The sequence below is a fragment of the Terrapene carolina genome, unplaced genomic scaffold (genome assembly GCF_002925995.2).
Source record: "Terrapene carolina triunguis isolate 2854851 unplaced genomic scaffold, T_m_triunguis-2.0 Scaffold113, whole genome shotgun sequence".
Classification (NCBI taxonomy): domain Eukaryota; kingdom Metazoa; phylum Chordata; order Testudines; family Emydidae; genus Terrapene; species Terrapene triunguis.
The window spans coordinates 3,217,243-3,241,460 of NW_020664464.1; the positions used below are offsets into that span (position 1 = coordinate 3,217,243).

The 24,218-nt window shown below is 39.8% G+C and overlaps 1 protein-coding gene across 2 annotated transcripts in view; it reads left to right on the forward strand.

The window, feature by feature from the left end:
- Positions 1–24,218, forward strand: part of CCDC171 (coiled-coil domain containing 171) — a 215,773-nt gene that overhangs the window by 23,759 nt on the left and 167,796 nt on the right. For both annotated transcript variants that reach the window (XM_024211088.2, XM_029911722.1), the window contains 2 exons: positions 2,035–2,225; positions 13,640–13,786. In XM_024211088.2, coding sequence (XP_024066856.1) covers positions 2,035–2,225; positions 13,640–13,786 — 338 coding nt within the window. The remainder of the gene's footprint in view (positions 1–2,034; positions 2,226–13,639; positions 13,787–24,218) is intronic.

Sequence of the window (24,218 nt, forward strand, 5' to 3'; positions counted from 1 at the left end):
CCCCCCGCTTCAACCTCCTGCCCCAGCCCAGTGAAAATGAGCCAGTGAGCGAGGGTGGTGGGGAGCGAGCGATAGAGGGAGGGTGGATGGAGTGAGCAGGGGGAGGGGCCTCGGAGAAGGGAAGAGGCCCCTGGGAAGGGGGTGGGGCAAGGGTATTTGGTTTTGTGCGATTAGAAAGTTGGCAACCCTAAGTCTTTCCTATGGATTCTCCTTTCTCCTCTGGCAACCTTTGGTTTGTGCCATTTATTATCTTTTCCCCTTAGTTTATCCTGTCTGTAACCTTTTTTAGAAAATCTTTTCTTTTGCACTTTTAAAATTTAGAAGAAAGCAGAAAATGATAGTGGAAGGGAGGAACTTGTGAAGATCTCTGTATCTGAAAGTTGTGCTCAGTTACCTCTCAGTACCACACTGTGCATTAAGTAAAATGAGAAACTGAAATAATGTAAAGTTAGCTTAATATGAAATCCACATCTGAAAAATGAACCACTACTTCGTAGCTGATCAGCCATATACGTAAAATAGTAATAGTAACATGGGTTTCAACAAACCATACTGACAGCGTCTTTAGTTTAGTTTAGGGCAGGAGTACAAACACAAATACATACAATCTTGTCTCTATAATATACCATCCTATCCTGCATGGGATTTCCTATCCTGTAGGTTGAGCTTCCTTTAACAACAGAGAGTTTCTTTAGAAAATTTATTCCTTTTCTGTCCAGTCTAACTTATATTTCAGGATCTTCGATAGCTAGCTCCTGCACATGTATACCCCAGTGCGAATCTTCACTGAAGTCACTGAGGCTCTGGGTCAGTGTAAAGGGGCCCAATCACTTGCATGCAGTTGTAGGGTTGGGGTGTAAATGTTTCCTGCAGAATAAGAGGATTTTTTAAAGAGACTAAGTTAGGACAGGGAAGACTGCATACGGGGCAACAAAGAGACCCAGAATAATTTAGGATTGGTTTTTTTTTTTAAGTGGGCTAAGAGTTAGTCAGGTAGAAGAGTTGGGTCCTGTGATGGGCTTTTAAGAAAATCAAGTGAAATATAGAGAGTCTGTTCACAATTATGGGAAGGCAGTGAGGGAGAGAGATCTATTATACCCAGTGTGGAGGGGTCAGGGAAAGAGACAGAAGGAAGTCTGGTATTCAGAGAGTATATAAAATTGTTAGAAAAGGGAGTTGAGATTAGGTAAGGGAATTGATCCTTTGATTAATTTTATACTGGATTTTGAACTAAATGAAAAACTAATTAAGATTTGGGGATACAGAGACTGTGTTCCCCTTATTGGACATAGTGATCTTTAGAGAGCTGGGAATTACAGTAATTGGAGACAGGAGAAGGCAGTATGAATCATGGTTGAAAGGAAGAGTGCTAGAGTATTGGGCGGGGCAGTGTTACAGTTATACATGTGACAGAAGGCAGATGTGGTGAGTTCCTAGCTTCTAGATGGTATGTAATGGATACCAGGATGACCAGTTTAGAAGGGAGATGTAGTTGGTAGAGCTTTCATCGAAGGATACTCTTATCTGTTAGCAGATTATCAATATTGAATTGGGTTGAAGGAAGTTAAGGTGAAGACAGGAGTTGAAGCTGAAGAAAGAAAACCAAGTAAAAAGACATAGTGAAGGAGATACAAAAAGTTATATCTGTGTACAAGCGATACCCAAAACAAAACATGGAAATCAGTTGAGCAAGGGGAATGAACTATTATGAAGTTAACCACTCCATGTTTCAGTTTCTCTTTTTACAATGGAGGTAATTCTTAACTATTCCTAGAGGTGTTGTGAGGTTCAATTTATTAAAGTCTGTAAAGCATTTTGAGATCTTTGTACGAAAGATGCTACAGAACTGCAAAGTATTGATATTATTGCTACAGTATAGATCAAAAGTAATCTACAGCTCTAGAATCATTACTATTCTAACCCTTTTTCTGTTATATGCTTAAAGAATCGGAATACATAGGAGAGCTAACACTGGTTTTACCATCTTTAACAAAAAGTTAACTTAGCAGATGATGTTTCTCTTTTAAATAATAGCCATGAATGCAGAGCTTCAACAGAAATTGGCTGAGACCGAGAAAGTGTTTCATATTTCTCAGCAGAATTGGAAGGAACAGCAGCAAAGACTTACAAATGATTTAGAGGAGAAAGATAACATCCTCAAGACCTGTAATAGTGAATATGAGTTACTTCTGAAGGAGAGGACTAAACTGGAAAACGTTATACAGGTATAATATTTAAATATAAGTAATGAACAGAGTGACGTAATAATGTCTGGACTTTTATCTGTGCGTGAATAATTTTTTTCTGAACAAAAGAAAAAATTCAGACAATGTTCCATAGAATGTGAAATATTTTAGCATAGGCTTACAAAAGTACAATCTTTCTTCCTTTTGAAGGTTATACTGTAGCAATATACAACTCCTGAGTTGCTGATTCTTATATAAAAAAGTCTCCAAAGTTACTTACTTTTAAAAAAATGAATTTTGTATATGGCCTGTATGAAATGGTGAGAAGCTCCACTGGTGGTTACAGTGGAAATACTAGTGTAGATAGGGCTCGAGTTAGTTGCTCGTGATCTAAACACTCAGAGCAGGATGACACAGTGGTTAAGACACTGATGCCTTTCAATGCCTTGTCTATGTTAGCATTTCTGCAGGTGGTGGTGGCTGGTGTCAAAATGTCCTGCCATTTGGCAAAAACGCCTAGTACATCAAGACAGATTGTCAGGCTTCTTCTTATATTGCAGTTGCATGCTGCTCTTCAAATAAGTCTTTGCATTAATTTGTATTCCAAAACAACAACAAAAAATGTTAAAATGGAGTTAAAATTGAGAGTATGTATAAGCAATGTAAGGGTAAAAAAAACGTAACAAGGATGTAATTATTCCATACCCAGTCAGTACAAACCCTGGAAATTAAAAGTTAAGGTTATGTTTAACAGATATCCAAACAGATTAAGATATGAAAATACACAGTTAAGGCACCCAAACAACTTTATTGTGCCCTGTGGTGACACCTTGCAATAACTGTGCAACAGGGTACATCTGCATTTGAACTGGAGCTGTGAGTCCCAGCTTGTGTAGATATACCAGCATTAAGTCTTCTGAAGCTAGTGCACTAAAAATAGCAGTGTAGCTGGGGTAACACGGGTGGCAGCTCAGCTAAATCATATCTCCCAGTTCAAATGTAGGCCTGCCTGATAATTAAGGCATTTTAGTGTTTGTGGTCCCAAATTACATAAAACTGACTTACAGACATATTAGATCCTTTCCCCTCAAATGTTGTTATTTATATTTGAATACATAAATGTTCTTTATGCTTTTAAGGAATGGAGCCACAGGGGTTCTTGTGAAGTGAAGAAGTGACTGTCAACAAACATGACATAGCCAGAGAGAAAAAGAGCAGATCACTCCTTTAAAGCCCATCTTCATGTATTTAGACAAGGGGGGAGAATCTTGGATATTCCCATTTTCCTCTTTTATTTCTCCCTTTAAGACTTCACATTTAGCTGAGAACAGCTGGACATGGTTTCTTCCAATCCAATCAACTCCATTCCTGAGCTAGCTCTGAGAAGTAACATGAAGCATTCTTGGTCTTGGGTAGCCCAGACGCTAAATTCCAATCCATGTAAGCCTACTAGTAAGACACTAGTCATGGAAGTGAATTTTTAAATACACTTTCAGCCAAGGTCTATATGTCTGTAAGGCTAGACAGCAAGGATTAAATGGTTCTTTGAGGCACAGTAGATTTGATATTATTATATGTAATACTTTTAAATAGGATTTTTAAAACTTTTCATGAGATTTGATAATAAAACAAGACTATCTACATCAAGGAGACTCTGGAGCATCACAAGGAGCAGAGGAATATGATGGAATTGCAAATCAGAGAGACAGCATTAAAGGAGTTCAGGTTTCAGTTAGAGCAGTGTGAAGCAGAAAGAAGAGAGTTCCAGTTTATGTTGCAGGTATTTTATTTATAGTAAAGCACTAACTAAAAAAATGCCTATTATGTACATAGTATAAGCCAAGCATAATACCATCACTTAATTTATTTTATTAATAAGGAGATCATTTAATAGCTGTCAAGGCTTTAGTTAATTTTAAAAATCTTGTGAATATGGTAATTTTGAAAGGTGGTGGCCTATTTGATCCCTGGAGATTGAAGTCCACCATTTATCCACAGAGCAGGTAAGAATGGGCAACAGTACCTTTCTTAAAATCAATGTCCCTTTCTTCTGTGCAGGAGAAAGTCCAGTACAGTGGGTCTTCCCCTTTAAAGAGAAGGCAATTAATTTTTCATCTGCATTTGAACCCAGGCCATTCTTCTGAGACTCTCAATAAGCATGCCGGTTGTGTAATTGACTTTGAAGTGGACATTGTCTCTGACCATTACAATTATTTTGCATAGGTCACTGAAGAGCCATCAGATAAATCTTGGTTACTACTCACCTGAGCTGAATTCAGATCAGTTAAGCTAATGGTGAAAAGTTCAGTCATATCACTAAATCACTGGGTCCCCAAACATTCAGACCCCTATTTTTGAGGCTTTAGTTATGATAACAGTGATATTTAGTTACACATTATATTATGCATTTAACAAATGTCTGCAGTGTCCCGATGGAACGATTACTATGTCCCTATTTGTATCAGAAGATGTATTAAGAATTGTTCTGATTCAACAAGTAGGAGGACTACAAAGCCAGTCTGAGTAGTTACATTAGACAAGTGCTGGATGAAATGCCCCATAATGAAACTTTATTTACTCTACCTCTCTAACTTTATTAAAAATGCTGAATCTTCTTCTGTGTAACTTTAGAACATGGTTATTGACCCATACCACTCTTTGTAAATAAGTCCGGAAGTATATGTGAGGTGGTTTTTGTTTGTTTGTTTGTTTTAATTTACCTAAAAAACCCCAAACTCTTTTAACTAAATGGTTTAAATTCAGATCCTGGGTAAGATTTTTGCTGTGACTTCAGGAGCAACGTATAGGGGATGGAGCAGGGAGAATCACTTCCTGTATTTTGATTCCCAGAACTACCTTTTCTTTCTGTTTGAAGGTAGGACCTAGAAATGATGCTGTGCTGGTGAAATGATGAGCAGAAATCAAGGTGGTGCTGTGGTTCTGGTGCTGTGTGCTGTGTATATGTGTCTTTCCTGGGTAGCATTCATTTCTTTTTTTCTACCTCTGAAGGTCCTGTATTATTAGAGGCTGTCCATAAGTTACATAACACATTTTTGGGGATTTTCAGGACCCACCCAGCTGTCCCTTGTAAAACTTTCTAATACTGAACACACACAATTAAGGACCCATCGACCCTTTAATGTGTTATGTAATTTATGGATAGCCCCTTAGTAGTAGTAATAGTAGTAATAATAATAGCAGTAGGAACATGGACACTAGTCATGGATCAGGACCTGTGATGGGGTGTTCGTTTACCCCATACAAGAATAGAAGGGGTTAATAGAGGCCTCATGAGCCTTCCACACTCTGTCCCATAAAAGAGCAGCCTAGAGAGGCTGTGCAGGAAGCAGCCAATAGGAGAGAGGCTGTACAGAGCTGCCAATCAGGGCCCAGCAGGCTAGTACAAAAGGAGCTGCAGGGTAGAGCAAGGGTCAGTTGCAGCTGGGAGCCCAAGGAGCGAGGACTGTGTTCTTAGCAAGCTGCAGCAAGGATAGCACCTTGGACAGAGCAGTTGCTGGCAGGGACCCGGGGACCTGGCTGGCTGCTGGGACTTGCTAGCTTGAAAGCTCTGAGGAAAGGGTGAAGGAGGTCCTGCTGCCGTGGGAAAGTGGCCTAGGGAATTGAAGCAGCATTGAAGGAAGTTAAGGAGACTCAGCAGGAGGCTGCTATCTACAGGCTCCTTGCGTTAGGACCTGGAGTAGTGGGTGGGCCTGGGTCCCCCCCATTAGCCCTGGGGGAAGTGGCTAGAATAATTGACTGAAACCTGGAAGGGGAAAATACAGATGATGATTGGCCTGAGGGCTGAGTCATGAAGAGGATGCTGCAGTACTTGGATTGAGGCAGATCTGCAGGTGTAGATGATGATGGAAGAGGCACTACCAGGAGAGGGTGCACTGGCTGGCAGAGCTAATCCCTGTGACAGCCACCAGGAAGTGCCGCCATGGTGAGTGGACCCTGTGATAAGACCCAGTTGGGCTAGGTACTGTACAAACACAGAACAAAATGGTCCATGCCCCAAAGAGCTTACAAGCTAAATATAAGATAAGAGACAACATTTGAAGACAGACAAATTGGTGAGTAGAAGGAGACAATGAAATCATATTTGTCAGCATAGAGGCAATACATACACTGGTGTATTGGTGCACCAGTGGCCCAACTGTTATGTTTTTTTGTGGCATCATGGCAAAGGAGAGTTTTAAGGAGGAGTTTTAAAAAGATGATGCCCGGGTTATGGGCCTGAATGGCTGGCAGGATTGTGGTGTTGTCCACAGTGATTGAGAAAGGAAGTAATAGGGATTAAGGCGATTAGGAGCTTTGTTTTAGTGATGTTGAGCTTTACTCATGGCTAGATATCAATGACTTGATGTCAGAGAGAGAGACAGGCTGGGACAGAAAGGAAACAGGTCTGGAGTAGAGAGGTCGATCCGTAAGTCATCGGCATGGAGATGGTAGTTGAATTTGTGGTTGAGATTACCCTAAATTGTAGAGGGAGAAGATAAAGAGACCAAGGATAGAGCTCTGTGGACTCCCCTCCGCTCTCCACAGAAAGATCGAGGCAGATGAGGAGGAACCTCCATAGGATATGCAGAAGGAATAATTAGAGAGGTGAAAGAGAACCAGGACAGGTCAGAGTTATGGAAGCAAAGGCAGGACAAGATTTCAAGAGGAGTATGGTTGACTGTGCCAGAGGGGTTGACAGGTCAAGAAGGATGAGGATGGAGTACTGGTTCTGAGCTTTGTATAGGAAAAGAGGTCATCAGAGACTATGGTAAGAGCAGTTACAGTCAAGTGCAAGTGGCAGGAATCTGATTGGAGAAGGTCTACGATGGAATTGGAGGAGAGGAACTCTGAACATTACATCTATAATCCGATTAGTTTAAAGTTGAAAGGGATATGGTGGAATAAAGATATGGGGCTGGTTGGGAGGGGTCCCCCATATTGAATGTGCAGAGGTCAAGGAGGTAGGGTTGCTGATCAGCTGGAGTAAAGATGATAGCTCCACATTCCTAGAATAGCCCTGAGCTTCAGTGTCTTTACCAAGTAGCACCAGCAGGCGCCTTTCCTCACAGGGTGGCTGTATTCTCCCCATATTACTCCACTACTTTGATTTGAATCTGCATTTTCCCTCATGGGCTTTCTATTCTTCCTAAGATACCATGTAAATATGGATTTTATTAAATATATACTGACTGTCTCAGTCACTAGTTGATAGTAATTATCTGTGGTTTAGTTTTAAATTCTGTTTTGTCTGATAGCCAGATTTGACAAGGAGTAAAAAATCAGCAAGCGGACACAATCATGGAAGTTGACTGCAAAAGTGTGCCAGTCTCTCTGACATTGAGCACTTGCAGCTACATTTAAAATACTGACCTCTAGTTGTGTACTCACAGTTATAATTGGATGTGAAATTGAAGGACAAGTTGAGGTTCCTTTTAAAAATGTGGGCCTTAATCTGTATGTTGAAAGCTAGAGGAACAATGTACTGCATAAACTCTTGAAGACAGGCTTGGAGTTAATGTCCATAACAGGATACAGAAATGAATCCCGCTTAAACTATTGAAGTGTGTCTCTAGGAGACAGAGGGAGAATAATCTGCTTTCTAACATACTGCAGTGTGGCTCTCCCTAGTGTGCTTGGAATGCCAGCTGGTTTACAACTAAGAAGGATAAATTCAGTAATAAGTGCAATAGCATCACCTTGTGGTTAACCTAGAAAATACTTTCCCAGTGAGTACTATAGGGTTTTTTGTGTAAGCATGCCTGCACCTCTTACATAGTTAAATTATCCTTGTACCTTTTGAGTATACATGATACCGTTGCTCATTTAGGAGTTGATTCTGCAAGGTGTGGAGCCCTCCTGTGAGCTACTGAGAGCCCTGAACTCCCACTAACTTCAATGGGAACTTGTAGGATAGCTCAGTAACCTTCAGGATCAAGTCCATAATGTGTGAATAAAAAAGTCAACTATACTTATGGCTCTTGCAAGATATAATATTCTTAAAATAACATTGTAATTGAACTTCCCATCAAACTTCCCTCCTCCTTAGTGTTCTCTGTACTATATTGTGAATATAAGGGATGCTTGTTCAAAGGGAGCAATATCACTATATATCTTCCCCATAGTGGAGACAATACTATATCTATTAGTTTATGCACAGCTAATGTAGACCCAGGACAAGTTCAGAGTTCAGTTTTCCTCCATTTCTCATAATTATCACTTGCTCCAAAAAGCATCTCCCAACATACTGATAAACATGTAGTTGCTAACTTCAGTGTCACAAGAGTAGAAAATAGGATTTTAGCTCAAACTTTCTCTAGTGTAGTGTTTTGGATTATTTTTAGCAGTGCCATAATACCTTGTCCCAATTGCCCATATATTTTCACATGCATTTTACACTAATGGTCATCTTTCCAGGGGACACTAATGAATCCATGGCATGCTGCCTATGAATAACCTAACTGAAAGAGAGACTAAACTAATTTTAGTCTCACTACATTTGGTGGATCTCAATCTTTTAGGTCATGATAAAATTATTCTAGTTCTGTTACATTCTTGTGGTTCAATTTTTTTTTTACAGAGGTTTCTAAAACACTCAGTTGGAACTGGTTTCAGGAAATCCATTTAAAGCTTTAACAAAGGGCTTGTGTTTCCTTAAGCATTGCACATGGGTAAGGTCTTGTCAGACTTCACTTTCTGATAAACGCTTGTGTGAATAGTTCTCTCTCTCTCCCCCTCCCCACTTTGGAGATAATTAGTAATTTCTAGCTATAAGTGTACATGACATAGCCGTAGTAGCAGAATTTGAACACCAAATGCATGTCTCTCTGGTAAATTTTTGTTTTTGTTTTTTTTACTAAGTGTCTCTTCTGTTGGTGTTGAATCGGAGTAAATGGACAGGAGTGTTTATTGCAGTCGTGCTGTTTTCTGCACAGAAAACCATTTTGACAAATTGTGTCTCCAAAGTTCCTCTATTTAAATCACTGGATTTATGATTTGCTTCTGATACTAGTTATGGAAAAGCTTAGAGCTGCCCTCCAAACCACAGCTATTCTTTCTGGCACTTTTGGGAGCTCCTGCTTAAGTATGTGGTAGGGATATTGGGGGCTCATTACTTGGATGGTCTTTTTTTTATCATCTGTGGAGTTACAGCTATAGAACACACTAAAACCATAGAACTGCTGAGTGTCTGCAGCTAGATTAATAATGATCCCAGTGGTGGTTTAGTTTGGTAGTGCATTCACCATACACGGAAATTTAAACAATGACAGCTTGGTTAATTTATAGTACTATAAACTTTAATTATTTATAGTTCACCTAGACTGTTTTGTAAAATAGTTCAATCAGTTTCTAAACAGAAAACTATTCCTATTCAAAATCTCCAGAAACCTGAATTATTTACAACCTGTGGAGACAATATTTATAAAAACAGTTGAATCAGTTTCCAGTAGAAATATTTTTTTTTTCCTTTCCAATCTCACCAGCTGGGATTTGGAAACATACCACATACTGTTCACATAGGAAATTATTTCAAATTTCAGATAAACTCTTATCTTATTCTTTATTAAATATATAAATGAATATCCCAGAGTAGACAGACCTTTTACAATTTTTCTAGCTGTACCCAGGCAGTATATTTACTCAGTATGATCTACTTGTTGCTGCCTTAAAAGGCCATTTAAAAAAAAAAAAATCTGCCTCCAGGCTATGGGTGAAATTCTGTCTCTTGCTCCAAGCTTATTTTGGCACAGGTGGAAAGGAGATTAAAAGGTACCATCAGGAAGCTGGTTACAGCTCCCTGAGTCTCAGGTTGCCTCAATTCAGATGTACAATAGCATAGAACAGCTAGCTAGGGGCCCTAAAGAGGGAAGAGCCCCTCCACCTGTGTCATTACCCCCTGCTCACTTCCCCTAACCATACCCGCCTAAGCTGGCGGGGAGAGGAGACTGGCTTAGGAGCAACTCTGCAAGCTTTACACATTTTGAGAATTCCCCTCTACCTGGGAGATTGGATTTGTCTTAGAATGTGTGTCAAAGATGTGTGCATGATACAGTTTTAGAAATGTGTGTATGTTTTCATTTGATTTAAACTTACTCCCTAATCTTACATAGTTTGGTATAACCTTTGTTCAGTCTCTGTTATGATGATAAAGTGGTTATCAGAAGAACAAATATATAGCAGATTTTGGGGGACACTGAAGCAATATTTAGGAAGAGTCATCTTGTTTCTTGACCAATTTGGAAACAGTTGGAAATAAAGAAACTGAGCAAGAGAATAAATTTCTGTAATTTAGCCTCTTTTATAAAAGGACAAACTGTTTGTTAAACCTTGATGAAGTTAACTTGATTGCACATTTACTGCTTGAAATACTTGAAGTCTGTTTTGAGACAGATGGATAGGTATAGAGAATGAATACGGCAAACTATGCAGCTATTTTAGTACAGTTATTCTCAGCTTTTACTAGCTCATGACCCCATATCCACAGTATCCATCTTAAATTTTGCTTTTTTTCTGGGGGAGTGAGGGAGCAGAAAAGACCAATAATACTACTTCCCTATTCTTATTGGTTTGTCTTGTTTTTTGTGGTACAGTATCACAAGTATTCAACTTATTATTATTATTATTTTAAGTATCAAAGGGGTAGCGTGTTAGTCTGGATCTGTAAAAGCAGCAAAGAGTCCTGTGGCACCTTATAGACTAACAGACGTATAGGAGCATGAGCTTTGGTGGGTGAATAACCACTTCTTCGGATGCATGACATCCATCCGAAGAAGTGAGTATTCACCCACGAAAGCTCATGCTCCTATACGTCTGTTAGTCTATAAGGTGCCACAGGACTCTTTGCTATTATTATTTTGTACATTTGTCTCATGCTGTATTGTGATACATACTTTTCTGGCTCCCTTTTCCCCCCCGCTTCCACTTCGCAGCATCTCTTTCCACCCAGCCAGCCAAGTTTCTCACACTCCTATCTAGGGAGTTACCTGAGTGTAAGGAAAAGGTGGCCCTGAGGCCTAAAAAGGAGCCGCAACTCTGGATACTGGGCTGAGGGAGGAGAGAGGAGCCAAAAGGAGGCACCTCTGTAGGTGTTGAGTGAGCCCTGTTGGCTGAAGAGAAGTTCTGTATGCTGAAGTGGAGGTCAAACTCCCTGCATCAGTGGAGAAGCTGATGGCAGGGGTGGGAGTAAAGGCTTGGGGAGTTAGTGCAGCAGCTCAGCACTAATAGGCAGAAAGTCAATTTTATCTTCTTTCTAAAGATTGATTCTGACCGTGACCCCTTCTTGACTCATCTTGAGCTTATGACATATCCGTTGAGAAACAGGGATGTAGCGAAAACAACACCGATTAACAGATACTAAGCACAGTTTTAAATATCCTGAACTTGCAGCTGAATCGTTGTCAAGCAAACTAGCTAATCAGTCCTCTTCTCACAGAGGAGCTATATGCGTTTGTACAAAACACCTTTAGAAATTAATGAAGGAAAAAGCCTTATATAGGACAGTTGAATTACAGCAATAATCACACACAGAGGTTACTTTAGCTGAAGTAACAAAGCAGCGTGCTGTGCACACTTTCAAATCTAATGTGCAATAATCAGTTTTCTAAATTGATTGTAATATGCAATAGTCATTTACCTTTATAATAACGTGCAGATCTGAAACTGTTCTCCAGAGAATCTAAAATCGCACAATGGTTTTGGTTTTAGGTTTTTTAGTACAAACTTGGGTCTTGAATTGTGCTCCCCACCCATGTTGTGGGGCAGGAGAAAATGGTAGAAGGCAAAGTAGTATTTACACTGCACGCTCCCTGACATACAGCAGAAGGAGAGTTTTAAGTGTGAGTCTACTTTGAAGAGTCACTTTGTAAAAAAAAAAAAAAAAAAAAAAGGGGTACCTTCTTACCCCACACATCTGTATTCCTTGACTTTAGTGACAAAATAAACTTTTGCTGCTCTTCACTCTGTTAGCCCTACAGAGGCAAGACAACTGCAGGAGACTAAGCTGTCTGTTCTTTTTTATTTATCATAAACCAAATTATTTACTAGATTTCAATCAGTTCTACTTGTACTAACCTGTGAAGAGGTGCACAGGAATAAATGAGGAAATAATTTTGCCCTCAGAACCTTTTGTCATTGGTGCTATGTGAGAAGGAAAGAGCCCAGTCTGACTTTCAGATCTCAGAGTGAGTTTTCAGGGCCTGAAGTTAGAAAAAAAAAAAACCTTTTTGTCACAGTTCAGGGCAACTGCATGTATATTCCCCCTCTATGATCCAGCAAGGGCACCCACACTAGGCTTCTGGTTCTCCTGGCCGTCATCCCCCATCCCCTTGAGTGGAGATGTGTCTCATTCCATTTAGACCAGGGTACTTCCAGGCTGCACAGGCTCCTGACTATACTGTAATGTCTCATCAAGAGACTCTGCCTAAGCAGGCTTGCTTACTTTCTCTTCAGAGACTAATAACTAAGTAAGGTACCACACAGCACCTCCTGTGCAAGCCTATTCAGAAGGTAAAAAGCACTACAGAGAAAACCTACTAAAAACAGTAAGAGAATCTATGTGCATGCTAATAAGCATACCAGAGATCACCCCAACCCTAATATGGGCTCTGGCAGGAGCAATCCTCACCCCAAAGGGTTTTCTTGTGATTCTAAATTCATCAGAGCTTCAGCTCAGAACAAGCACAAAGTTTAATCCATCGTTTATACAATCCAGGGGTCTTTGATCTGGAATTTCCAGTAGTAGGTAATAGTAGACAATGGGTCTCTCCCCAGGGTTTAGCTTCTCCCGACTACCTTCTAGGAAACCCACTTCACATATATTGTGAAACAGTTATTTGAAATTCCTAACATTTACATTAGTCACATCCCTAGAAAAGTTACAAACAATCTACAATAATACATTGCCTTTTTTTTTAATGCAACGCAAACCAAAGTTATTCAACTTAATTCAGTAAAATTTATCTTACTTCCATACGGTTTGTCCAGGATATTGTCAGTCTGTCCCGCCTTTTACTTGTAAACTGAGCAAATTTGAGCTTCAGCCGGTGAAAGACAAATGTGGAACCTTTTACAGTAACTTTTCAGAATCGAACCACACTTTAACTTATAGCTGGTATTCTATAGGAGCCCCTCCATTGGAGTCTACCTTGGTGGCATGCTGAATTAGCCCATATTTCAGGTGCCCTGTCCATGCCTTTCTCTAACTAGCACCACTTTTTGGACAGTAGTGACCATTTCCAGATCCCCAGGTTGATTGGGGTGTTGTGGCAGCTTGCATCACTGGTATCTTTATCCTCTGCTTCAGGTGGACTTCTTGCCATTGGGGGCCTATATAGAGACTCCCGCTGCCAGAACCTGGAAGCGAATGTATCCATCAGTCTTTACCTCCTATGGTACTTCTCTTTGTTGACTGTGCTTATTGAAATAAAGTATTGTAGTAAAATGCACATTGTTTTCAGGAGCGGAACAATGCACTGCAAAATATGCATAAGAAAATACAAGATCTGGAATTGGAACATAATGACTGCACTGACATTCTCCGGCGACAGGCCAGTGAACTTGAATACAGTACTGAACGAGAGGAGAGACTTAAAAAAGATCTTGAGGTAAGTACTTTTCATCTGTTCAGATTCAGTGGTTTTGTGTCTGTGTGTGCTCCATTTAATGAGATTACATTAATCCTGGAATTCTATACAGGGGCAATTTCTCGAGTTAATGTTATATCATTTTGAATAACTTGTGAATTGTTCATGCTTGACTTTCATTTAAGGTGGAACATGACCTACCAGTTTTGTAACTTACTGAAAAGCCGAGTAAACCAACACAACTAACTTGTTGTGTAGAGTCCTGTCTGCTGTGGGACTGGAACACTGGATGGAAAAGGGCTCGAAGGGGAAGTGTAAGGAATGAGCTCAGAGCACCGAATAATAAATAATCATCTATTTTGGTGGTATTTAGTTATTTTAAGAAAAGCATGCAAATGTTATCACCCACTGATGGCTCTAACTCACACAATATCTTGCTGAACCTTATCACCATTATAATCACAGAAATTGTGGGCTGTTGAACAATTTCTATAATGTGTTGAGTGGGAGGGGTGGTAAGAGTTTCCAGGGAGTGTGACAGACCACTGGTTAGGGAACTCAGTAAGGGGAAGCGAAGTGCCAACTGTGGCAGATGGTTCCATGGAGGTGAAGGCTTCAGGGCTTTTGCTGGCTTGGATGGTAGAGGAGCAGCATCAGTGGTTCTGTAGGACTCTGACTTGGACAAAGGCAGTAGTGTTTCTCTTCCTCTTCCCCCATTCAAGCCAGCAAGTGCCTCAATCCTGTATCTCCTTCACCAAGCAATTAACTAAAAGGTCTACAAGCCCATCAGTCTCTTCCTATGTACAAACTAACAAAAATAGCACCCCTACTCCAGCCTTATCAGATATCAGTGTTCCAGCATTCAGGCTAGAACACTTGCTTTATCATGCCTGCCCGACTTCCTGCCCTCTTATATGGAGTGGCGTTGTCTTATCCACCATTAGCAAAATGAAAGGGATCCTGCTTTATAGCCAGAAGTGAAGCGGAGACCCGTGAAGAAAGAAATCAGAGGTAAATTTACATTACAACTTAGAAGATCAACATAGGCTATTATATGTAATATAATAAAAGTATAGCAAGAGCTGGGTAGTGATACTGATATTTTGGTTGTTTCTGTTATAAAAGTTTCTTGTGACCTCTTCTAGAGACACTGTAACAGCATCATTGTTTGCAGCAAGTATTTGAAATTCATAAAGGAGAAGTGCCTTTTCTTTGTCCCATGAAATTCCATTCCAGTTTGGCTGTGATAAAAGCTTTTGAAAATTGCTACCTCCCTTCTGTCACCAGTGTTGTCAGCAAACTTTTGGCAGCATACCAAAAATGTTCATATTCAGTTGTTGTTCTAATTAGGGCTGTCAAACAATTAAAAAAATTAATAGCAATTAATCATGAGATTAAAACAAGTTATTAATTGCACTGTTAAACAATAATAGAATACCATTTATTTAAATATATTTGGATGTTTTCTACATTTTCAATTATATTGATTTCAATTATAACACAGAATACAAAGTGTACAATTCTCCTTTATATTATTTTCTATTACAAATATTTTCACTGTAAAAAGGAAATAGTATTTTTCAATTCACCTCATACAAGTACTGTAGTGCAATCTCTTTATCGTGAAAGTGCAACTTACAAATGTAGATTTTTTTTATTACATAACTGCACTCAAAAATCAAACAATGTAAAACTTTAAAGCCTACAAGTCCACTCAGTCCTATTTCTTCTGACAGAATGTTCCACACCACATCCATCTCAGATTTTTAAGGGCACTTCAGATTCTTTAACCTTGGGTCAAGTGCTGAAGCTATCTTTAGAAATCTCATACTAGTACTTTCTTTGCATTTTGTCAGATCTGCAATGAAAGTGTTCTTAAATCGAACAACATATGTTGGGTCATCATCCGAGACTGCCATAACATAATAAATATGGCAGAATGCAGATAAAACCACGGAGCAGGAGATATACAATTCTCCTCCAAGGAGCTCAGTTACAAATTTAATTAATGCATTATTTATTTAACAAGCATCATCAGCATGGAAGCATGTCTTCTGGAATAGTGGCTGAAGCATGAAAGGGTATACGAATGTTTAGCATATCTGGCACGTAAGTACCTTGCAACACCGACTACAAAAGTGCCATGTGAATACCTGTTTTCACTTTCAGGTGACGTAAATAAGAAGCTGGCAGCAGTATCTCCCGTAAAAGTAAACAATCTTGTTCGTCTTAGCGACTGGCTGAACAAGAAGTAGGACTGAATGGACTTGTAGGCTCTAAAGTTTTACATTGTTTTGTTTTTGAGTGCAGTTATGTAATAAAAAATCTACATTTGTAAACTGCACTTTCACGATAAAGAGATTGCACTATAGTACTTGTATGAGGTGAATTGAAAAATACTGTTTCCTTTTTAGAGTGCAAATATTTGTAATAGAAAATAATGGCGCATTGTACACTTTGTATTCTGTGTTATAATTGAAATCAATATAATTGAAAATGTAGAAAAACATCCACAAATATTTATAATAAAATTAAATTAGTATTTTATTGTTTAACAGTGCAATTAAAATTGCGATTGATTTTTTTTAATCGAGTTAATTTGTTTTGAATTAATCGCTTGAGTTAACTGCAATTAATTGACAGCCTTAATTCTAATCTAAGGCTGGACCAAGGCCACTATCAAAGCAGCATCAGCATCCCTCACTGCACTGGAAATGCCCTCCCACTTTTTACTGGCCATAAGGGCGAACGAGGGGTTGGGGGAGAGTGGGTGGAGAAGAGCAAGTGCGGGGCCGGGTGTTAAGAGGAGGGGATGGTGCGAGGGTGGGGCCTCAGGAAAGGGACGGTGCAGGTGGATGGGACCTCAGTTTGGGCACCAGTGGCCCCCACACACACTTGTAGGAAGCTTCCGCCGCTCCTGCCTCAAAACCCCCATCTAACCCTGTAGGCACCTAAATTCCTGCCTCTTGGCTTGTACACTACCATCTAAGTTCTGATGCCTAGATGCCCAGCTCTCGCCTAAGCCCTAGAGGGATCCTCAAACTAGGTGTTAGTCTGCCTATCTCGCCTGTTAACTTGGGCATCTCCCCCGCTCAGCTTGCTGGCTTCTGTGAATCCCATTCTTAGGATCCTAACTTTCCCCATGCATTGTATAGAGAGCCTGGGTGCCTAACTCAGGGCTGTGGATACCACTAGGCAGCAAGGTACCTGGATGTTAGGTGTTGGAATGCTGAGTTGAAGTTCCCATTTTGGATCTAGCCCTAAGAGCTTGTCTACACACAGCTTCTGTACTGCTTTAACTATGTCAGTTTGAAAACGCTAAATGTATGGGAATAAGCTATACCAGTATAGGCACCTTTATACTGGTAAACTGCATCCACACTGGGAGCTGCACTAGTTAAAGTATTTTGGTTTAAAAAAAATCACTCATCTAACCAAAATAGTTACTTTGGTACATAAACTGTGGATCTTAGGTCTGCTCTATCCACATGAGCTTATCACTGTACCCTTGTGGAGCCCCCATTGACTTCAGTGCTGCAAGCAGAGATCTGCTGGTGCATAGCTCATATCTGGATTGAAACCTAAGTGGAAGCAATAGAGCCAGAAAAAGGGGAAATCATTCTTTGTTTCCACATATTACTTTAACTAGTCTGTTGCTTCTTCATCTGTATTCAGTGATTCTTCATTCCATAGAAGTTACTGTGATTTTTTTTTTCCCGTAAGTGAATTATGGTATCTCTGAATGAATTAAACAAGCGGGAATAGGTTGTTCATAAAAGCGAGAGCAATTATTTACTTACAGCTCTCTTTGTAATTTGCAATGTTGTTGAAGGAAATGATAGAAATAAAGAAAAGTATCTCACTTTAATGAGCATTTGGCAAGTTGTATATTTGAGGGGAAAAGGCCTGATTATGGCAGTAACTTTTAAAACTGCTTTTATATAGTGGGGTTAAAATGTAAATAAGAGAGACTTTAAACCTATTTCTATTTTATTATTTTTGGAATGCAGTGAGGAATTTTTTGTTGCATATGAGTGTTCCTTTAGTGCCCTCTGCTGGATATGTGGCAGACAGTCATTCATTAGAAAATAGCAAGCATAATCTAACAGACAACTTTGCAATTATTTTTGTAGTTTGTTTTAAAAAAAACTTTTTTTTCCCTGTTTGTGGTATACATTTGTTGTTTAATGATTCATTTTTCATTGAAAATGATTGATAGATTACATGGAATTTACTGTGTTTTATCAATTTGTTATATTCTCATAGACTTTAAGGTCAGAAGGGGCCATCGTAATCATCTAGTCTGACTTCCTGCACATTGCAGGCCAGAGAATCTCACCCACCCACTCCTGTAATAGACCCCTAACCTCTGGCTGAGTTACGGAAGTCCTCAAATCATGACTTAGACTTCAAGTTAGAGAATTCACAATTTTACATTAGTTTAAACCTGCAAGTGACCCATGCCTCATGCTGCAGAGGAAGGCGAACCTCTCCTCCCCACAGGGTCTCTGCCAATCTGACCCAGAGGAAAATTCCTTCCTGACCCCAGATATGGCGATCAGTTAGACCCTGAGCACGTGGGCAAGACCCACAAGGCAGATACGTAGGAAAATTCTCTGTAGTAACTCAGAGCCCTCCCCATCTAGTGTCCCGTCTCTGGCCATTGGGAATTTTTGCTACTGGTAGTCACCGATGGGCAGGTAAATATGCCCAATGGTCTGTGATGGGATGTTAGATGGGGTGGGATCTGAGTTACTACAGAGAATTCTTTCCTGGGTGCTGGCTGGTGAGTCTTGCCCACATGCTCAGGGTTTAACTGATCGCCATATTTGGGGTCGGGAAGGAATTTTCCTCCAGGGAAGATTGGCAGAGGCCCTGGAGGTTTTTCACCTTCCTCTGTAGCATGGGGCATGGGTCACTTGCTGGAGGATTCTCTGCACCTTGAGGTCTTTAAACCACGATTTGAGAACTTCAATAACTCAGACATAGATTAGGGGGTTGTTCCAGGAGTGGGTGGGTGAGATTTTGTGGCCTGCATTGTGCAGGAGGTCAGACTAGATGACCATAATGGTCCCTTCTGACCTTAAGTCTATGAATCTATGCCATTGTAGGCAGTCCCATTATACCATCCCCTCCATAAACTTATCAGGTTCAGTCTTGAAGCCAGTTAGGTATTTTGTCCCCACTGTTCCAGAATTTCACTTCTCTGATGGTTAGAAACTTTTGCCTAATTTCGAGCCTAAACTTGTTGATGGCCAGTTTATATCCGTTTGTTCTTGTGTTCACATTGTCACTTAATTTAAATAACTCCTCTCCCTCTTTGGTATTTGTCCCTCTGATGAATTTATAGAGAGTAATCATATCTCTCCTCAGTCTTCTTTTGGTTAGGCTAAACAAACCAAGCTCTTCGAGTCTCCTGTCATGAGGTAGGTTTTCCATTCCTTGGATCATCCTAGTAGCCCTTCTCCGCACTGATTCCAGTTTAAATCCATCTTTCTGAAACATGGGACACCAGAACGGCACACAGTATTCAGAGGTCTCACCAGTGCCTTGTATAATGGTGCTAACACTTCCCTTTCTCTACTGGAAATACCCCTTCTGATGCATTAGCCTTTTTCACGGCCGTATCACATTGACAGCTCATAGTCATCCTGTGATCAACCAATACGCCCAGGTCTTTCTCCTCCTCTATCACTTCCCACTGATAAATTCCCAGCTTACAGCAAAAATTCTTGTTGGTGGTCCCTAAATATATGACTTTGCACTATTAAATTTCATCCCATTTCTATTACTCCAGTTTACAAGGTCATCCAGATCTTCTGGTATGATATTCCGGTCCTCCTCTGTATTAACAATACCTTCCAACTTTGTGTCATCTGCAAATTTTATTAGTGCACTATCATTTTGTGTGCCAAGGTCAGTAATAAAAAATGTTAAATAAGATTTGGTCCAAGGACCGATGCCTGAAGAACTGCACTAGTAACCTGCCTGACCATTCACCTTTCAATATGACCTGTGGTAGTTGTCACTTTAACCAGTTCGTCCTCCACCTTTCAGTTCTCATATTAATCCCCATCTTCTCCAATTTAACTAATTTCCCATGTGGAATTGTATCAAATGCCTTAATGAAATCCAAGTTGATTAGATCTACATTTCCTAAGTCTAAAAAATCAGTTATCTTCTCAAAGGAAATCAGGTTGGTCTGGCACAATCTACCTTTTAAAACCATGTTGTATTTTATCCCAATTACTATTCATCTCTATGTCCTTAACTACTTTCTCTTTCAAAATTTGTTCCAAGACCTTGCATACAATTGAAGTCAAAGTAACAGGCCTATAGTTTCCTGGATCCTTTTTTTTCCTCTTTCTTAAAAATAGGAAGTATATTAGCAATTCTCCAGTCATTTTTAGGCCCCTATCCTGAAATGAGTTCTGTGTGGTGGATCTTTGCATCTACCTGGAGTCCTACTGAAGTCAAGTGCATGAAGTGGCCACCAAAAATTGAAATAGAAAACTTGGCTGATCCTCATTTCTATTCTAAAATTTCTGTGTATCTTGAGACACACTGTGATCGCATGCCTGGGATCGGCCATGCTGAAAATGTCACACTCAGGGAAGACTGCAAGAAATAGGGAAGACAGTCCCCCAAACTGGTGATTTATTGTGTAATTAGATTCACCAATCCAGTAACAATCTAGCTTCTGCAGTACCACACTGAACCAGAAGCCAAATACAGTCCCTTTTAGGCATTCCAGCCCTTGGTTCCCATCCAGGCAACCCAATCTAATATAGTGATAGGTTATTGAAAATCTATTTCACCATATGTGAGGTTCTTTCTAATCCCAAGGGATCAGACACATTTCCCCAGGTCAATATACATTTCAGATCTTACCCAAATATCACATTGTCAGCCAATCCTCCATCAGCTAACTAAAGATTTATTAATAGAAGAAAAGAGTTATAAATGGTTAAGGAATCATATACATAAAAGTGATTTGCAAAGTCCTTATATCAGGTTTGTAGGAGTGATGGAATAAACTGCTGGTTTGGAAAAGTCTCTGTGGAATCACCCAAACAGATTGGGGGTCATCACTCCTTGTTTAAAGCTTCCTTGTTAGAAATCCAATCCAGAGCAATGAAGCAGAAAATGAAGACAAAATGGAGATGTTTCAGGTGCCTTTTTATAGCCTCTGCCATGTGCATGGAAATTTACTGTCCCAAACAAAGCCCACAGCCCATGTGCATTGACAGATACTGTCCCAAGATGTCAAGTATCAGGGGGTAGTGAGGTTTTTACTCACGAAAGCTTATGCCCAAATATATCTGTTAGTCTTTAAGGTACCACCAGACTCCTTGTTGTTTTTGTCCCAAGATGGAGTCCAGGGTCACATGAGTATGGAAAATTACTGGGAGAAGATGGAGTCTCAGGTCACATGTCCTCATCACATGTCCTCACATGCTTTGCTGACTCATAGGGGCGGTCATTGGTCTCTGGGTGTCTGAGACATCCTCAGGAAGGGCTGTCTGGACAGGATGAGTTTCTTCAATGGGCCATTATGCAAGCTGAGTGTCTTTGATGGGCCATCAACACATAGCTGTCTAGCCTTGATGTAAATTCTGTCTCGGGGGTGTCGCCCAGGAATACATCATATGCATAAGGTACAAGTACATAGCCAATATTCATAACTTCAGTACAAAGATGATACATGCATATAAACCAGATAAACATACTTAGCAAATCATAACTTTTCCATTGATACCTTACATGACATATGGTACTTTGTACAAGATTTGTTGTAATTCTGGTAGCAATAATAATACCAAATGGTCATTCTTATACATAGCATCGCACACACATTAGGCAAATTAATTACACCAGGGATCTATTTGGTCCAGAAAGTTTTTCTGGAATTGTGCCTTTTATTTCCGTTTCGACTTAGCAGTGTTTGGTCTGGAAAGGAGATTTCTTGGGAAATAAACAGCAGTCTGTGAATAAAGTCTTGTGCTGTGTACAGGTGCTAAAAAACTGGGTGGGAATGCTGTTTGACAAACAGTCGTGGGAAATGTGTATTTATTCTTCTTGTATGAGAAACAGAATTGTCAGTTCATAAATTTCAGGATATTTGTTTTTTTACACAAAACTATGGTGAATCCCCAATATTTCATGTGTTGGAGGCTGCCAAATCATAATTAGCTGAACTAACTATGACAGGTTTCAGAGTAGCAGCCGTGTTAGTCTGTATCCGCAAAAAGAACAGGAGTACTTGTGGCACCTTAGAGACTAACAAATATATTTGAGCATAAGGTTTCGTGGGCTACAGCCCACTTCTTCGGATGCATAGAATGGAACATATATTGAGGAAATATATATACACATACAGAGAGCGTGAAAGGTGGGAGTTGTCTTACCAACTCTGAGAGGCCAATTAAGTAAGAGGAAAAAAAACTTTTGAAGTGATAATCAAGATAGCCTAGTACAGACAGGTTGATAAGAAGTGGGAGAGTACTTACCTGGGGAGATACAAACATTGAATCTATCTCCCCAGGTAAGTACTCTCCCACTTCTTATCAACCTGTCTGTACTAGGCTATCTTGATTATCACTTCAAAAGTTTTTTTTTCCTCTTACTTATTTGGCCTTCAGGAGTGGTTAGACAACTTCCACCTTTTCACGCTCTCTGTATGTGTTGTGGCAAAGTACCTTCTTCTCCTCAGCAGGCTCAGTCCTTTTTAGCCTTGGAGACACAGGCTTGGGCAAGGCAAATCCTTGCAGGTAGCACAGGGTTTGGCTATTCCTTTTCTCAGTCAGCCCCTTGTGCTTGTTTATCTTCCCTTCTGGGGATAGAGTGCAGCCTTCCTTGCAGGAAGGGTTCAGAGCCTTGCTGCTCCTAACTTCCTGGCAGCTTCCCTGGTTCTCTCACTCTCTCTTCCCCCCCCCCCCCCCCCACGCCAGGGAGGGTTTAAAAAGGTCCCAAGCAGTTGGAGCCAGCTGAACCTAATTAGTTCCCTAGTAACCCCTTGCCCAGCTGAACCTTATTTCCCCATGGTTCTCTCTCCTCAGTGGCTTGGGAGAGGCCTTTTTAACCCCCTGGGACTGATTACTACCCTCTTTGTAGCTGTTTGCCCTGGGTTTGCCACAGTGTATATATATCGCCTCAATATATGTTCCATTCTATGCATCCGAAGAAGTGGGCTGTAGCCCACGAAAGCTTATGCTCAAATAAATTTGTTAGTCTCTAAGGTGCCACAAGTACTCCTGTTCTTTGAACTAACTGTGGGTCTCTTATAAGGTTAAAAAAATGTCCCATGACTTGGCCATTAGATGCTGAGACTCCTCAAGGAGTATGGGCTGTAAATGGAAATATCCCTCCAGCTTTCATGATTTTTTTTTAAATCTGACCTAATTACTTTGACTTTTACGTATCCTATCAAATAGATTACCGTGCATTGGCTTGGCAGGCTTGATACCCTGTGGGTGGTCCTGAAGGAAACTTTCTGAGGGGTGCCTTGCAACCCTTATCTTGTCTTTCTAGAAGCCCTAGATCATCAGGTGAGCTAAGTTACTGAAGTTCCCATGTTGTCCTTCACTAGTAATTCATTGTGAATCAAAGTGCAGTACAACTCTCAGCAACTGTTGCTGCATTCTGAAGCCTCAATGAACTTGTTTAAACAATAAGTTTACCAGTCCACTGGTAGAAGGGTTGTTTTTTTGCAAGGTGGATTTGATTAATATCAAATTGATTTAAATAATGATTTAAATCACTAGTCAGGAAGACTCGCTTTAATCATGGATTTCTCCATAAAAGTGAATTCTTGTTGGTTGTTATATCCTTAATACATATTCTTCACAACTCAGAGATAGATGTAGGTTTCATTTTTAGAAGGCACACCCTATACATTTTTAAAGTGATTTATTTTGAAAACTTTTCAGATTAGTTTTACAGCTATATCAGAAAATGAATGATTGTTTGGTTATTTCATTGACCAAAGGTAATTGAAGCAGATATTTATGAAGTCATTGGGAGGTGAACTACCACAGTTCAACATGTTAATCATTAATATTTGGAGGATTTTCTTGCCATGCTGTATTAGGAGGAGAACATCACCAAACAGGCATTTAAATTGTTTTATTTAACTAAAACAACAACATTATGTATTCTGGATTTTTTTTCTTCCAACAACAAACATATAATATTTTAACAAAACAAGCATATGAATTTTTGAATTTAAACATTCAAGTTTTTTAAAATCATGTTTGTTTTTCTTAAAATTGTTTTTAACAAATAGTTAAATGAAATATTAAAAAAAAATTAATCAACTATGTCAGCCAGGTCAACATGAGAAACTTAAAATATTGGCTTCTGCAGCTAACTCAGTCGTCTTCACCTTCATTTTCCTGTTTGTTCATAATCTGGAAAAGAAAAACAAGCTTTCCTGCTTTTTCAGGTCCCAAAC